Source organism: Terrapene carolina, unplaced genomic scaffold (assembly GCF_002925995.2).
Source record: "Terrapene carolina triunguis isolate 2854851 unplaced genomic scaffold, T_m_triunguis-2.0 Scaffold231, whole genome shotgun sequence".
Taxonomy (NCBI): domain Eukaryota; kingdom Metazoa; phylum Chordata; order Testudines; family Emydidae; genus Terrapene; species Terrapene triunguis.
In genome coordinates, this window is record NW_020664582.1 from 7,904,041 (window position 1) to 7,918,865 (window position 14,825).

A 14,825-nucleotide genomic window follows, 5' to 3' on the forward strand; every position below is an offset into this window, starting at 1 on the left:
AACCTTAATTCCATCCACACCTTAACAATTTATATAGCCATACATCTCCTACAGCCTAAGCACAAGCTGATCAAGTTTAAGCGTACTTGTTCAAGGATAGCAGAATGGAGATGGAGAAAGGAAAAGTTATTTACTTGTTCCCATAATATAAGAACATGTGGCCACCAAATGAAATTAATGGGCAGCAAATATCAAAACAAATAAAAGGAAGTTCTTCACACAGCACACAGTCAACCTGTGGAACTCCTTGCCTGAGGAGGTTGTGAAGGCTAGGACTATAAGAGGGTTTAAAAGAGAACTAGATAAATTCATGGAGGTTAAGTCCATTAATGGCTATTAGCCAGGAGGGTAAGGAATGGTGTCCCTAGCCTCTGTTTGTCAGAGGATGGAGATGGATGGCAGGAGAGAGATCACTTGATCATTACCTGTTAGGTTCACTCCCTCTGGGGCACCTGGCATTGGCCACTGTCGGCAGACAGGATACTGGGCTGGATGGACCTTTGGTCTGACCCAGTATGGCCATTCTTATGTTCTTAACATACGTAAGATGTATTATCAGATAAGCAGCTTTTGCTAATGGATGAAAAGCAGAAATGTGTATGGCATGGTAGATGTGGTCTTACCCCTAACCTCTTTTGCACTGCTACATAGAATACTTTATCGTCTGCAAACTTTGCCACTTCACTATTTACCCCTTTCTCCAGATCATTTATGAATAAGTTGAATAGGATCGGTCCTAGGACTGACCCTTGGGGAACACCACTAGTTACCCTTCTCCATTCTGAAAATTTACCATCTATTCCTACCCTTTGTTCCCTGTCTTTTAACCAGCTCTCAATCCATGAAAGGATCTTCCCTCTTCTCCCATGACAACTTAATTTACGTAAGAGCCTTTGGTGAGGGACCTTGTCAAAGGCTTTCTGGAAATCTAAGTACACTATGTCCACATGTTTGTTGACCCCTTCAAAGAACTCTAATATATTAGTAAGACATGATTTCCCTTTACAGAAACCATGCTGATTTTTGCCCAACAATTTATGTTCTTCTGTGTCTGACAATTTTATTCTTTACTATTGTTTCAACTAATTTGCCCGGTACTGAGGTTAGACTTACCGGTCTGTAATTGCCAGGATCACCTCTAGAGCCCTTTTTAAATATTGGTGTTACATTAGCTATCTTCCAGTCATTGGGTACAGAAGCTGATTTAAAGGACAGGTTACAAACCATAGTTAATAGTTTCGCAATTTCACATTTGAGTTCTTTCAGAACTCTTGGGTGAATGCCATCTGGTCCCGGTGACTTGTTACTGTTAAGTTTATCAATTAATTCCAAAACCTCCAATGACACTTCAGTCTAAGACAATTCCTCAGATTTGTCACCTACAAAGGACAGCTCTGGTTTGGGAATCTCCCTAACATCCTCAGCCGTGAAGACTAAAGCAAAGAATTCATTTAGTTTCTCTGCAATGACTTTATTGTCTTTAAGTGCTCCTTTTGTATCTCGATCGTCCAGGGGCCCCCGGTTGTTTAGCAGGCTTCCTGCTTATGATGTACTTAAACATTTTGTTATTAACTTTTGAGTTTTTGGCTAGCCATTCTTCAAACTCCTCTTTGGCATTTATTACATTTTTACACTTCATTTGGCAGTGTTTATACTCCTTTCTATTTACCTCACTAGGATTTGACTTCCACTTTTTAAAAGATGCCTTTTTATCTCTCACTGCTTCTTTTACATGGTTGTTAAGCCACGGTGGCTCTTTTAGTTTACTGTTTAATTTGGGGTATACATTTAAGTTGGGCCTCTATTATGGTGTCTTTGAAAAGTGTCCATGCAGCTTGCAGGGATTTCACTCTAGTCACTGTACCTTTTTAATTTCTGTTTAACTAACCCCCCTCATTTTTGCATAGTTCCCCTTTCTGAAATTAAATGCCACAGTATTGGGCTGTTGAGTGTTCTTCCCACCACGGGAATGTTAATTGTTGTTATATTATGGTCACTATTTCCAAGCGGTCCTGTTATAGTTACCTCTTGGACCAGGTCCTGTGCTCCACTCAGGACTAAATCAATAATTGCCTTTCCCCTTGTGGGTTCCTGTACCAGCTGCTCCAAGAAGCAGTCCTTTAAAGTGTCAAAAAATGTTGTCTCTACATTTTGTCCTGAGGTGACATACCCCGGTCAATATGGGGATAATTGAAATCCCCCACTATTATTGAGTTCTTTATTTTGATAGCCCCTCTAATCTCCATTAGCATTTCATCGTCACTATCACTGTCCTGGTTAGGTGGTCAATAATCGATCCCTACTGTCAGTCTTATTAGAGCATGCAATTACTATCCATAGAGATTCTATGGAGCATGTGGATTTAAGATTTTGACTTCATTTGATTCTACATTTTCTTTCATATAGTGCCACTCCCACCCCCTGCACAACCTGTTCTGTCCTTCCGATATATTTTGTACCCTGGAATGATTGTGTCCCATTGATTGTCCTCACTCCACCAGGTTTCTTTGATGCCTATTATATCAATATCCTCCTTTAACACGAGGCACTCTAGTTCACCCACCTTATTATTTAGACTTCTAGCATTTGTGTACAAGCACTTTAAAAACTTGTCACTGTTTATTTGTCTTCCCTTTTCTGTATCAGATTCTTTATGTGAATGTTTCTCATCTGATCTGACCCATACTTTATCCTCTTCCATCCTCTCCTCCTGACTAAAGCCTAGAGAATCTCTATCAATAGACTCTCCTCTAAGAGAAGTCTCTGTCCGATCCATCTGCTCCTCTGCAGCCATCGGCTTTCCCCCCATCTCTTAGTTTAAAAACTGCTCTGCAACCTTTTTAATGTTAAGTGCCAGCAGTCTGGATCCATTTTGGTTTAGGTGGAGCCCATCCTTCCTGTATAGGCTCCCCCATCCCAAAAGTTTCCCCAGTTCCTAATAAATCTAACCCCCTCCTCCCTACACCATCATCTCATCCATGCATTGAGACTCTGAAGCTCCGCCTGCCTACCTGGTCTTGCGTGTGGAACTGGAAGCATTTCTGAGACTGCCACCATAGAGGCCTTGGATTTTAGTAGGGACCAAACTTTCAAGAGTGCTCATCAGCATAAATAGGGCATGTGTGTGCTAAGCTCTCCTGAAAACATTGTCCTTAGGCTAACAACGTAGGAGGGGTGTTTCCCTAAAGATCTATTTCCACATCTTATTCCCACAGAAAGTGATAACTCATTAGACACACTTCAAACATTGAGAATTTTATTTAGTCTTAGTCTCACATTTGCACATCAACAGCAATGTAATCAGCAGAACAACTAGTTTGATTAGGCCCCTTGAAATATTTTGCCCATCTTCAGAATCTTATACATCTCCCTCCCCTGCTCTCTCATTTAGAACTATCCTGTTACAATCCAGCATGTTTATCAATGTGGCAGAAAAAATCTAAAGGACCCCTTACGTTTTGTCAAGGTTTGGGCATTCAGTTGTGAATATATGAACTAACAAGATGTCACAGATAGCTTTAGAAGTTTACTACTGAAGCATCTTTCAATTTCAGATCTTTGAATGCTTATTTTCAGCTTCTTCATTCTGTAGAATTTGATTAGGATAAACCTGTAAATTAAACAGTTAGAATTAGTGACAAGATAAATTTTAATGCTGAGAAAACCTTTAATCCACAGGTAGTGAACAATCTGCTTTGTACGATTCAGGAAGACTTAATTCCTCAGTGACATTAGATTTCACTAAGTTTCATATTCCAACTGTGCTTGCGTAGACTAACAGTTGCATAATTGGCAATTTCTCCTCAATAAAAAGCAGAACAGCAGAGTTGTCTCCGATGGAGAGTAACGCCCATAATTAGACAAGCACTGTAAATGCACTTTACAGAGCTTAGCATAGCTAGTACAAGTTTGAGTTACCACTCCTTTGGACTCCACCTTTAATTTCAAACTTGGACATGCAAAGGAGGAAACAAATTAGAAGCTTTTGTGCATTCTTTCAGTTCCATTGCAAATGACTACAGTGGGCCCTGACATGCAAGCCAGAATGGATATTACCAAGTACCATGCTGGTTCTTGTCCACTTCTGATAGAGAAACTAGGAACAGGCCCAGTTCCTGAGATAATTAATCTTATTGATTAGGCGATTTAAATCTGTACCAGACTACACACAACTAAATAAGCTACTCACCATTAGCAAACCTGCATTGCTTCAACACCTCGCTGAAGCCCTCACACAGTTTGAGGTCACTCTGGTTCTGTGCACACTCCAAAAACTGCTTCATTTCATACTGGCAGGGGGGGTACTGGGACTGCTGCTGGTATGCAGGCTGGGCTGCTTGAGGTTCCTGAAAAAGAAGCCACAGAAGCACAAATTCACATATTTGAAAAATGAACACTGATGAAGATTTCCAGCTACAGAGAACCACACTTTAAGAGGACCTATTACAATAGGTACACATCTGCTTATTTCTTCCCCTATGAAGAAGGCAGCAGGAGCTCCATTGCAAGTTGTGCAACTTTCAAATACTAGAGGTAATATCCTGGCCCCACTGAAGTCAAAGGGAGTCTTCCCATTCTTAGAAATTTAGGATTTCATCCAGAGTTCAGCAATGTAAGAACTGTCCCTAAAGGGATTCAAATCCCAACACAGGGACAAGACTACCCAAAAAAGCCTGGTCCCAAGCATCACATTGGTGAACAGAGGTCAATTTAAATTCAGTAAAACATTAAGGTATTTTCCTAGTCCCCTTTAGGTTTAGGAAACTTGTTGATAAATTAGCTAATGTTTTGGATTGCAGTTGTATCTGCATTTTAAAGAAAAACGAGATCAGAAAGGGCACTAATGGAAGCCTGATCCATAACTCTCCACAGTCTATTTCAGTAAGATTAAGAATTTGGTACAAAAGAAGAAGATAAGATGTTCAAATGCAGCTGACAGAATCTGAGCCTTATACCTAGCCTCTAACTGACCATCTTAATCAATCTAGTCTTTTTTCTACTTGAGTGAAAAGCAGCACATGGAAATTCTCCTGTGCACAAATCCAACAGATAAATATTTCAGATCTTCATCACAAACTCTTAATGAATCCTAGAATAGCAGTTAATGCTTGAATACCCCCAAAGCTTCCACCCGTAACATCTTATTACTCTGATGGCTAATCTACCAATCAAACCATAAAGGCATTAGATTTGACTGAGCATATCTGTTACATACCCCTTTTTTGAGGGGTTGTGAGGTGGGGTGGCAAGAGCCAGTCACTTCTAAACCAGTATAACCACCACTACATGATACTACCCATTTAAACTATTTGAAGTTTGATTTGTTTGAAGTACATTTCATAAATGGTAAGGTGGTAATTGCTTTGCAGGATAAATATACTAGACTAGAATTATGCATGTATCCCCATATACCATCTCCAAGCATTAAGCTGTCACTGGCCTATAATGTCAGTCACTATGGCTCACCTTACAAGTTTCCCATTTCATACATAGCTCAGACTTAAGATATAATATCAAGCCATGTACCTGGTAAGTAATGTCAGGCCTTGCAGCTTCAGAGCTGCTTCCTCCACCAAATCCTCCTGTCATGGCATGACCCAGCGTGTGTCCTACAGCTGAGCCTACTGCTACTCCTGCAGCTGTTGTAGCCATCTGTGCCATCAGACCAGGCTGCCTTGGTGCAGCAGCAGGAGATGCCACTGCAGATGCAGGGGCAGGTGCTGGTACTGCAGCACGAGCTGCAGGGGGCGGGGGTGCAGCTCTCATTTGCGGTGCACGACTGCATTAGAAAAAAAAATCATTAATGCAACAAAACAAAAAAAACAACCTTTATAAAGAGCTCCCCATTTAAAAGCTGAGTTTTTGAATACCTGTAATGTTTATACCACATGCACATCTTGCAATACTAAGGGCTTGACTACACTACCTGCCGGATCGGCGGGCAGCGATCAAGTTTTCGCATCTAGTATAGACGCGATAAATTGACCGCTGAGCGCTCTCCCGTCAACTCCGGTACTCCACCAGAACAAGAAGCACAAGCGGAGTCAGTGGGAGAGTGTCAGCTGTTGACTTACTGCAGTGAAGACACTGCAGTAAGAAGATCTAAGTACTTCGACTTCAGCTATACTATTCACATGGCTGAAGTTGTATAACTTAGATCGATCTCCCTCCCGTAGTGTAGACAAGGCCAAGTCAGAATTGTTCATGCTTTAGGCTTAGGTCCCCTTTTTGAGAACCTCAAAGATTTCACAAATGGATACATGAGATTCAGACCCCCTGCCCATAATGTGAATGAAAACAACAAATGGGTGAACCAGGGGATAATCGACGTGTCGTGGATTTTCAAACCAGAGCCCGTTGGGTTTTGCCAAGGCTGATCCACCGCCAGTCCATCCTGTAGGTGCCACAAACTAGTTTAGTTCACGACTGCTAAGGCCCTCCCCAACCCGGTTACAAATCGGATGGGCTCTAGGCCGGTTAAACATTGACCGCCTCGACAAGGCCACAGCGCTCAACAAACAACATCTCCCTCTGCAGGAGAAGAGGACGGCGACGGTTACATAACCGAGGCCTTCGATCATCCTTGGCCTCACTGGACGCTCAGCCAGAGCTCCCCGCTGCCCTGCGCGCACCGTGCTCGCTTGGGGCGGCTCGTGAAAGCCCCACCCGGCTCCGCGCAAGGGCTGTAACTGAGTGCGACAGCGGGGGGGCTGCTGCCCTGCCAGGCCTGGGGAGACAAGGGGAGATTAACGGGACCCCCCCCACCCCTTGTTCCACGTGCCCCCCGACCCCTCCTCCTCGCCCGCCCCCTCTCAGCGCACCCTGGCTGCCCGCCAGACTCCTCGCCCCCTCCCTGGCCTGCCCCCGGTCCCGCTCACCTGGCCGGGGGCGCCATGCGGGACGTGCGGCTCCTGCTACCCCGCGGCATGCTGGCGGCTACGGGCGGGCGGACTCGCTAACGGCCGGGACTGCGTCTGCTACACCCTCCTTTCCCTGCGAAGGCCGCGAGCCTGACTGATCCGCCGCTTCCACTTCCGCTTCCGCCCCCTTGAAGGTCACCGTGTTTCCAGCAGCGGCGCGCCCTGATGATGTCACACGCGCGCCCGGCGCAGAGGGCGGGGCCAATGCTCAGCGATAGCGAGAGTTCTGTGCGCCTTCCTGTTAAGGCTCCTCTGGCCTAGTCTCCACCCCCTGCCATGGATGGGAGAGACTCTGCTTCTGGCCCCATCAACCTGCCCTCAGACCAGCCTCCCTCTCCAAGCCAGGCTGGGTGAGGAGGGACCCACCGAGGAGGCTCTGCTGGGATCCCCTTAAGAGCTATCCTGTATCCCCACAGAAGCCCTGCTGGGTGGAGGAAGGATGTTCTAGAGGGCTGCCCTGTGTCCTTGGTTCAGGCCCTATCTATAGGCCGATGGATGTCAATGAAGTGGCTGCAGTATTGGGAAGTCAAGTGCGACTATTGGACCAGTCTGAGAACCTATGAGCAGCAGGTGGTCACTGTTCTTGTGGAGTTGATCTTAACATTTTCAAGGTGAAAACGTAGTTATAAATGGCCAGTTTTACATGGTAGAAGAATGAGAAAGAACTTAATGTATCTGTTTGTATAGCAACCATAATGGGGCCCCACTCCTGATGGAGACCTCTAAGTGCTGTCAAAATAGAAATGTGAATTAATAATAGTAAAAGCATCTTAATGTCCCTCACCAGCACCACTGTTCAAAATTCAAGCCAAGAGAATGAAAAATAACAAATATTCAGAGGAAACCAATTAGTAAAGTGACTACAGATCCAATAAATGCATTTGGTAGGAAAGTCTTACAGAGTAGAATCATCTACAATCAAGTATCAGAGGGGTAGCCGTGTTAGTCTGGATCTGTAAGAAGCAACAGAGAGTCCTGTGGTACCTTTAAAACTTAGGGCTAGTCTACACTTACCGGTTAGTTCGACGGCTGCGGATCGAAGTTCCGAGTTCGATTTATCGCGTCTGGTCTGGACGCGATAAATCGAACCAGGAAGTGATCCCCGTCGACTGCGGTACTCCAGCTCAGCGAGAGGAGTACCGCGAAGTCGACGGGGAGCCTGCCTGCCGCGTGTGGACCGCGTCTGAACCGCGGTAAGGTCGAAGTAAGGTATGTCGAATTCAGCTACGTTATTCACGTAGCTGAATTTGCGTACCTTACTTCGATTTGGGGGGTAAGTGTAGACCAGCCCTAACAGATGTATTGGAGCATAAGCTTTCGTGGGTGAATGCCGCGTCTGACGAAGTGGTCATTCACCCACGAAAGCTTATGCTCCAATACATCTGTTAGTCTTAAAGGTGCCACAGGACTCTCTCCATCTACAATCAAATTACATAGTCTTGTTAATGCTGTTGTATATAGTCTGTGTTTAAATGAGTTATTATATATTTAATTAAGCCAAGTTTAGTTAATGTGAAAGGTTTTTCGTATGTCTGAAAGGTGTTAGTACTATACAAATACTACTTCCAAAAACTTATTTGGGTACAGACTCTCGCACAAAGCACCCTGTAATACAACACCTGTTCACAAGCTGTTCAGCTAATGTCCTAAATTTTTCTCTCTTTTAAACTGTGATTGGTCTAGCATGTGTGAGAAATTATACTGTTTGTTTAAATTTATTGCCACCTTTTAATTTTGATCTATTAATAGTTTCACCTGTTCTCTAGAGCATGTATCAATTCCAGCTTTATAGCATTGAGGTAATAAATAATCAGAACGAGTAGCAGACATCTCTCCCCTCTACCTTTATTTCATATCTCACTGCCTCGATTAACATTTTCTGTTTATCCATATTTAATTTCCAGTTCCCCAAAAAGCATAATTGTGTCATTTTCTCATACAGAGGGGACCTATCGTCAGATTAGACAACTGTCTAGAAAGTAAAAAAACGAGTATTGATCAGAAAAACTCTGACCATGATTCCACACAGAGTTGTGTGCAGGAACAGCTGTCTACCCACACACAGCTCGTTTAAAGTCTTTAAAAAAAAACAATCTTAAGAGCAGCAGGGGGACTGATCGAACCCAACTCCCAAAAATTGCCAGGATCAAAATCAGATTACTTATGTGATTTTACTGACAATAAAAGCCACTCTTTTTAAAAAAAAATAAGCCAATAATACCTTTATTTACATATATTCATACAGCTATCGATTAGAAATGTTATTTATAATTAACCAGTATATATAAAGGTACTATGAACAACCCAATGCCAATATACATAACCAGTCATTTCAAAACAAAGAAAAACACCAACATTGCCCTAACAGGACAGTTAAAAGGGATATACTTAAAATACACTCTGTGTTAACCTACTGTTGTTACAACACTTACGATCAATAGAACTTGATGAGAACGTATATTTCAGTTTATTCTGTGGTTTTGATACCACTTAATATGTAGTTGCCCCTGTATTTTAAGGCCTAGATCCTGCGAACATCTATGTCACACTTTTACATGCCTGTGTAAATCACTGTGAGACTACTCATGTGCCTGTTCTTTGGAGCAAGAACCATATCTGCAATGCCTGTTGCAGTTGTGAAGCATCTAATAGAGTTTTGATCCTGATGAGAGCCCCTTGCTGCTACTGTAATTGCACATGCGTACTTTAAGCATGGCAGTAGCCCCTATTATAGTACACAATGGGACTGCTCATGTCAGTAAAATTAAGCATGTGCACGATAGAGGCCTTAGGCGGTTTCCCCTATTTGTATGGGTCTTTCAAACAGCAATGAGGGACAGAGATATTTTTGAAAATACTGAAAATTAAAAAATATATATATTTGAAACTACTTTAATCCCCCTTAAAAAAAACAAAACAACCCCCTTGATTCCATGTAATGGTGTCCCTTTTCAACATTCTGGCTGGGATTTTTAAAGATGCCTAAAACTTCCCTAATTTACACCGCTTTGAAAATCACAACTCTCTCACTTAAGCCCTGATCTTCCAAACTCACATGTGCCGTTGGATCCCAGTGCCCACACCGACTCTCATTCACCGACTTCAATTGGGTTCTTTGTGAGTACAAGAGATCCACCTGCACATATGATCATGTAAAATCAAAGCCTTAGATTTAACAACCCTGAGATTTAAGGCCCCAATCTTACAAATTTTTACACTCCTGAGTAAGCTCATTGAGTTCTACGAGACTACTTAAGTATGCATCTATGGACCCTGCAACAGGATCTACTAGCAAGGAACCCTGACTTCAATGAAACTTCACCTGGGCACAAGCATCCATACTAAAAGATATGATTGTAGTGCCTTCAAATGTAAAATCTCCAAGACAGAAACCCTGGCTTCATATTTGTCTGTAAAGTTCTTAGCATACTGTTGGCATTATATAAAATAACACAAGATGAGGCAAAAAAAGTACCAAGGACCTTGGTCTTATTGAAAAAGTCACTTATTTGTCCTGCAAGACATGGTATTTAAGCAGTGCAGCAGGTGAGGTTAAGGAGATCCCATTGCATAGCATTCCTGAACAGGGCTCCCTTTTTCTAAGGGGAACAGCAGTTGGAATGCGGGAAGATGTTTAACATCTGGTCCTCTATTCAGCCTGCAAGAAATGGACACAACACATTGTCTCTTTTAGTTACATGATCAGCTACTGTGTGACATTTCACGGTTTCATTTAAACATGAGGTAAGCCGACCCTCTTCCTTTGGAATCAGCACCAAACAATCCTCCCCCAAGAATATTTACAGTGGTGGTGGGTGCCTTAAATTCAGCAAGATCAGGCAGCTCCTTGGGCTGCACATACTGACGCTTCGAAGTTGGAGGGGGAAAGAGCAGCGTATAGAGAGAGGCGATGAAGTTTTATCACCACAGTTAGTCTTAACGCTCATTATTATTATTTATGTGTATTACCATATAGCCTAAGGGTCCTAGTCCTTGGACCTGGTCTCCTCTGTGCCAGGTGCTGTACCAACAGAACAAAAAGTCCCCATCTCAGGAAGCTTACAAGCTAAGTACGGGGAGAAGGAACATTATGGACCTTGGGTTGCTTTCAGAGGGGATACCACTGGTTTGGGGCTCGCCCACCACAACAGCGAGTTGGGTGGGCAGGGGGGGGGTATGACAGAAGAGCGAGGTAGAGATTTGCGTGGCTGCAAAGGGGTTTCGGGGCGGGGGGCGGTGTGAGGCGCTCGGGTCACCTCCCTGGGAAGGCCGGGGCCTTGGGAAGGGTGGGGAAGGGGGACCCCCCCCCGCCCGGGGGGCCTAGTGCGTAACTCGCCCTGGCGCTGCGCCTCCCGGCCCGGGTGGAGCGAGGCCCGCGCTGCTCCCGGCGGCGCCGCTTGGCCTGGCTGTTGCGCAGCTTTTGGGCGATCTTCCGCTCGTGGCCGGCGGGGAGGTAGCGGTTGGTGCGCAGCTCCCTCTCCCGGCGGCTGCGGCCCTTCCCGCCGGAGCCCGGGCCCCGCGGCCCGCTCCACTCCCGCACGTTGTACCACTCGTACGCATCGTAGCGGGCCTCGGCCTCCTCGGGCTCCTCCGCCCCAGGGGGCGCTGCCTTCTGCGGCCTGGCGGCGCCCAGGCCCTCGGGCTCCTCCCGGGCCCCTGGCTCTCGCATGCCTGCCGAGCCCGGCTCTGGCTGAGCGCTGTCCCGCCCACCTGGGGGAGGGGGCACTCCGCTCCGCCTTCCCATTGGCTCCGCCGCGGAGGGCGGGCTCTAACTCACCACAAACCCCACCCCTCTTGTTGCGTCAGAGAGCATGCCGCTCCCTCTCTGAAGGTTACCGGCCCCTGGGCTTGCAGGGTTGCTATGGCAACAGAAGCCTATGCCAAAGGTTCCCCCTCTCACTTCTCAGGCCTACATGCAGAGGGGCATGCCCCTTGCCCCAGATGTATACACAAGGGGATTGGTCCTGCCCCCAAGTCTATATACAAAGTGGGGGTGTGTCCTGTATAGCAGATTCATACCCAAAGGAGGAGTCCCCTGCCAACAAATCTATATCTGCAAGGGGTGGTCCCCTGCACCCCACTTCTATATATAAAGGGAGCACTCATCTTGTCTATCTAGAAAAAGGGGGGCCTCCTCCCCCCCCAAGCCTATATACAAAGGGGACCCTTGCTATCTATCTCTCCCTATATGCAAAGAGTGGGAGGCTCTCTCTTGCCCAATGCACATCCGTTTTGGCACAAAGGATCACTACAGCTCCACCATGGGATTGGGATATGTTAGAAAAAGAGGTTCAGAGATAGGTGGCAAAAAATAGGAGAGATTGAAAGGATTAGGACTTTTTAGTACAGAGAGGGGACATGATAGATGTCAAAAGAATAATGAAAGGCATTAGAAAAAGAAAATTGGGCACTCCTATTAGATACTTCATCCACATTAAAGTGCAAGGCAATATACCGAGAATTGATGAAAGGAAATACTTGTTTAGACAGCCCAATTAACCTGTGGATATTGCTGCCACAAGATAGCCAGCTTATTCAGATTTTAGAAAGGATTAGTTGTTTACATGTACAATAGAAGAGCCACAGCTACGTTACAAATATATGATGAAAAGATAGTCCTTGCCCCCAAAGAGCTTACATCAACCTAAGTAGATGCACACCATGGATAAATTTGTCCCTCTGATTTCCTGATCCCTACTTATTCAGTTAATGTAGGAAAGTTTTTTCCCCCGATTAGGGGCCTGACCTAATATCCACTGAAGTAAACAGAAGGACTCCTGTTGAAGTCAATGGACCTGGGATTGGGCCCTGTGTTTGTGAGGTTTTTTTTTTTTTTCAAGTGGCAGAGGGAATCAGCCAAAAGCAAAATTTCAAGTTGCTTTATTTCCCATTGCAGGCAGGTATATCTCTTATTTGTATTGTAAGAAAGCATTCAGAAGTTCATATATTTAATATGATTGCTACCATGCAACATTATAACTTAATGCTCAAGTCCAAGGAGGAATAATTACCAGAAGAAAAAATTTGTCATTCCTTTTCCCTCAGTTGTTTGCTGCTATGTAAGGGATGTGCACAAGACTAGAATTATATTAAATACTGCTAGGAAATTATTTCAGCATTGTACGATGTTGCTGTTCTCTGACTAGTGATACACTCTCTGCATGATCACATCATTAGTATTATCAGCTTGTAAAGTATTATTAGTCTGAAGCGCAGCTTGAATCACAGATGTAATTTCTGTTAATTCCTGTATTAAAGAGGAGACAAACAGACCACTTATACTGCAACAAAATATTGTATAAAAGCAAATCAGTGAGGTAACCTGCCCATTTAGTGTGATATATACAACAAATAAACCACACACATAATTTCTTTAAATTTATGGGACTAAACAAAACTGTTTGCAGGATTTTTTTTTAATCAATTGGACTATATGAAACTGTTTGCAGGTTTGGACCTTTACTATTGTCTCAGAAGCTGATTCCTCCACCTTGTGAATCTCTGTCATTCTTTTTCCCGGACTTTTCTCCAGTCTGTCAAGATCTCCATGGCATATATCTTTCCCTAAATGTCCCTGTTTTTTTGGTTTTGTTTGTCAGCCAGGAAATAATTAATATTTGTAATAATTTCTAAAGATATTATTACTTCAGCTGCCAATCTAACTAGGTTGAAAAATATTTGCTGTGCTGTATTTATATGAAAAATATTCCATGTGTTTCTATAGGTTCTCATACAGAATTTGGATTCCAGATAGCAGTCATTTCAGATTTTGGAACTAGTTTTGAATTCTCTCTCCTAAATTGGGCCCATAGTGATTCCCAATAGCACATCCTCTATAAATCAGCCATTGACACGGAAAGCATCAGTCAAAAGTTGACAAAGCAAAAATAAATTGTGTTCCACCTGAAGTAAAAATTCAGGACCCAATCCTGTACCTGTTGAGTGCCTATTGTGAAGAGTTGTGTCCTCAACTGTGTCCTCAGTGACTTTAATGAGAATTAAAGGTGCTAAGCACCTCTTAGGCACTGCCTGGGTTCTTACATTATATATAAAAATATTCTTGACTGGAGACTTTGTGTTATTTGGGGGCTTAACTTAAAAAATGTGACTGTTGCCAGGCAAGAGATAGGATTGTTTCTGTTCCCCCACACCTCACCTTTATTATCTCTTCTGTGCAACCAGACTTTTTTTCACCACACCAGTAGAAATTAGAGCCTAGACAGCAATAGACATTTATTTGAACTTAAACCCTTGTTAGAGAGCAAGGACAGCCTTTTTTATTGTTAATACATTTTTATGAGTCCTGAGCAATACATCTCTTCTCTTTGCTGCAGTAATTTCACAATGTGTTTCTGTGTATTGATTTTGTCCCATAGAACAAAAGAGGCACTAATGGCATCATTTGAGCGATGAATGCTGCCATTGTGTTGCTCTGTTGTTTCTTGTTCCTTGGGAAATTCTACAGAGGCTCATATTGTACTGACTTACTGTCTGTTAGTATGTCTAGCTAGCAGCAAGCCCAGAAAGCTCAAGAGAGTAGGGGGATAGGTGGGCTGTGATTGTACTTTAAATATGGAGGAAGATAGTGGGTGTGGATGGTGCTTATGGTAGTGCAAGGCTCATTCTAGACTCTGCTGTTATATTTATTTTGTATTTTTGTATTTATTGTTCAGAGACTCTAGCTGGCTTCTCGAACTATAACCAGAGATGTATCGAAACTGCTCCTGTCAGAAAAACCTTATTTTCTAGACTATCTTGTTCTAGGACGTTAATTCATAAGAAAACATATTCTCATGAATCCATCTCCTCTCCTCCTTAATCACCCTACTGCTTGGTTCTCAAAATGTTTAGTTCTGCAGATTACCAGGAAAAGAATCTACAAATCACTGATGATTTTTAGACACA

At 43.7% G+C, this 14,825-nt stretch overlaps 2 protein-coding genes across 2 annotated transcripts; both read right to left on the reverse strand.

Annotated features, from left to right (window-relative positions):
* Nucleotides 1-3,234: 3,234 nt before the first annotated feature.
* Nucleotides 3,235-7,032, reverse strand: CHCHD2 (coiled-coil-helix-coiled-coil-helix domain containing 2). The gene is made up of 4 exons (XM_024205004.3): nucleotides 6,879-7,032; nucleotides 5,527-5,779; nucleotides 4,190-4,346; nucleotides 3,235-3,610 (listed from the first exon to the last, which is right to left on the reverse strand). Exons 1-4 carry the CDS (start codon nucleotides 6,926-6,928, stop codon nucleotides 3,600-3,602), a joined length of 471 nt encoding a protein of 156 aa, XP_024060772.1. The 5' UTR covers nucleotides 6,929-7,032; the 3' UTR covers nucleotides 3,235-3,599.
* A 2,104-nt stretch (nucleotides 7,033-9,136) lies between these two features.
* Nucleotides 9,137-11,605, reverse strand: NUPR2 (nuclear protein 2, transcriptional regulator). The gene is made up of 2 exons (XM_024204961.3): nucleotides 11,257-11,605; nucleotides 9,137-10,578 (listed from the first exon to the last, which is right to left on the reverse strand). Exons 1-2 carry the CDS (start codon nucleotides 11,587-11,589, stop codon nucleotides 10,570-10,572), a joined length of 342 nt encoding a protein of 113 aa, XP_024060729.1. The 5' UTR covers nucleotides 11,590-11,605; the 3' UTR covers nucleotides 9,137-10,569.
* Nucleotides 11,606-14,825: the final 3,220 nt, after the last annotated feature.

Excerpts from the sequence above, each read along its gene's own strand:
- CHCHD2 (XM_024205004.3), bottom strand. The coding sequence starts at position 6,928 with ATGCCGCGGGGTAGCAGGAGCCGCACGTCCCGCATGGCGCCCCCGGCC. Across the intron at positions 5,780-6,878 it reads CGCATGGCGCCCCCGGCCAG|TCGTGCACCGCAAATGAGAG; the intron begins GTGAGCGGGACC and ends TTTCTAATGCAG. Across the intron at positions 4,347-5,526 it reads GGCCTGACATTACTTACCAG|GAACCTCAAGCAGCCCAGCC; the intron begins GTACATGGCTTG and ends CTTCTTTTTCAG.
- NUPR2 (XM_024204961.3), bottom strand. The coding sequence starts at position 11,589 with ATGCGAGAGCCAGGGGCCCGGGAGGAGCCCGAGGGCCTGGGCGCCGCC.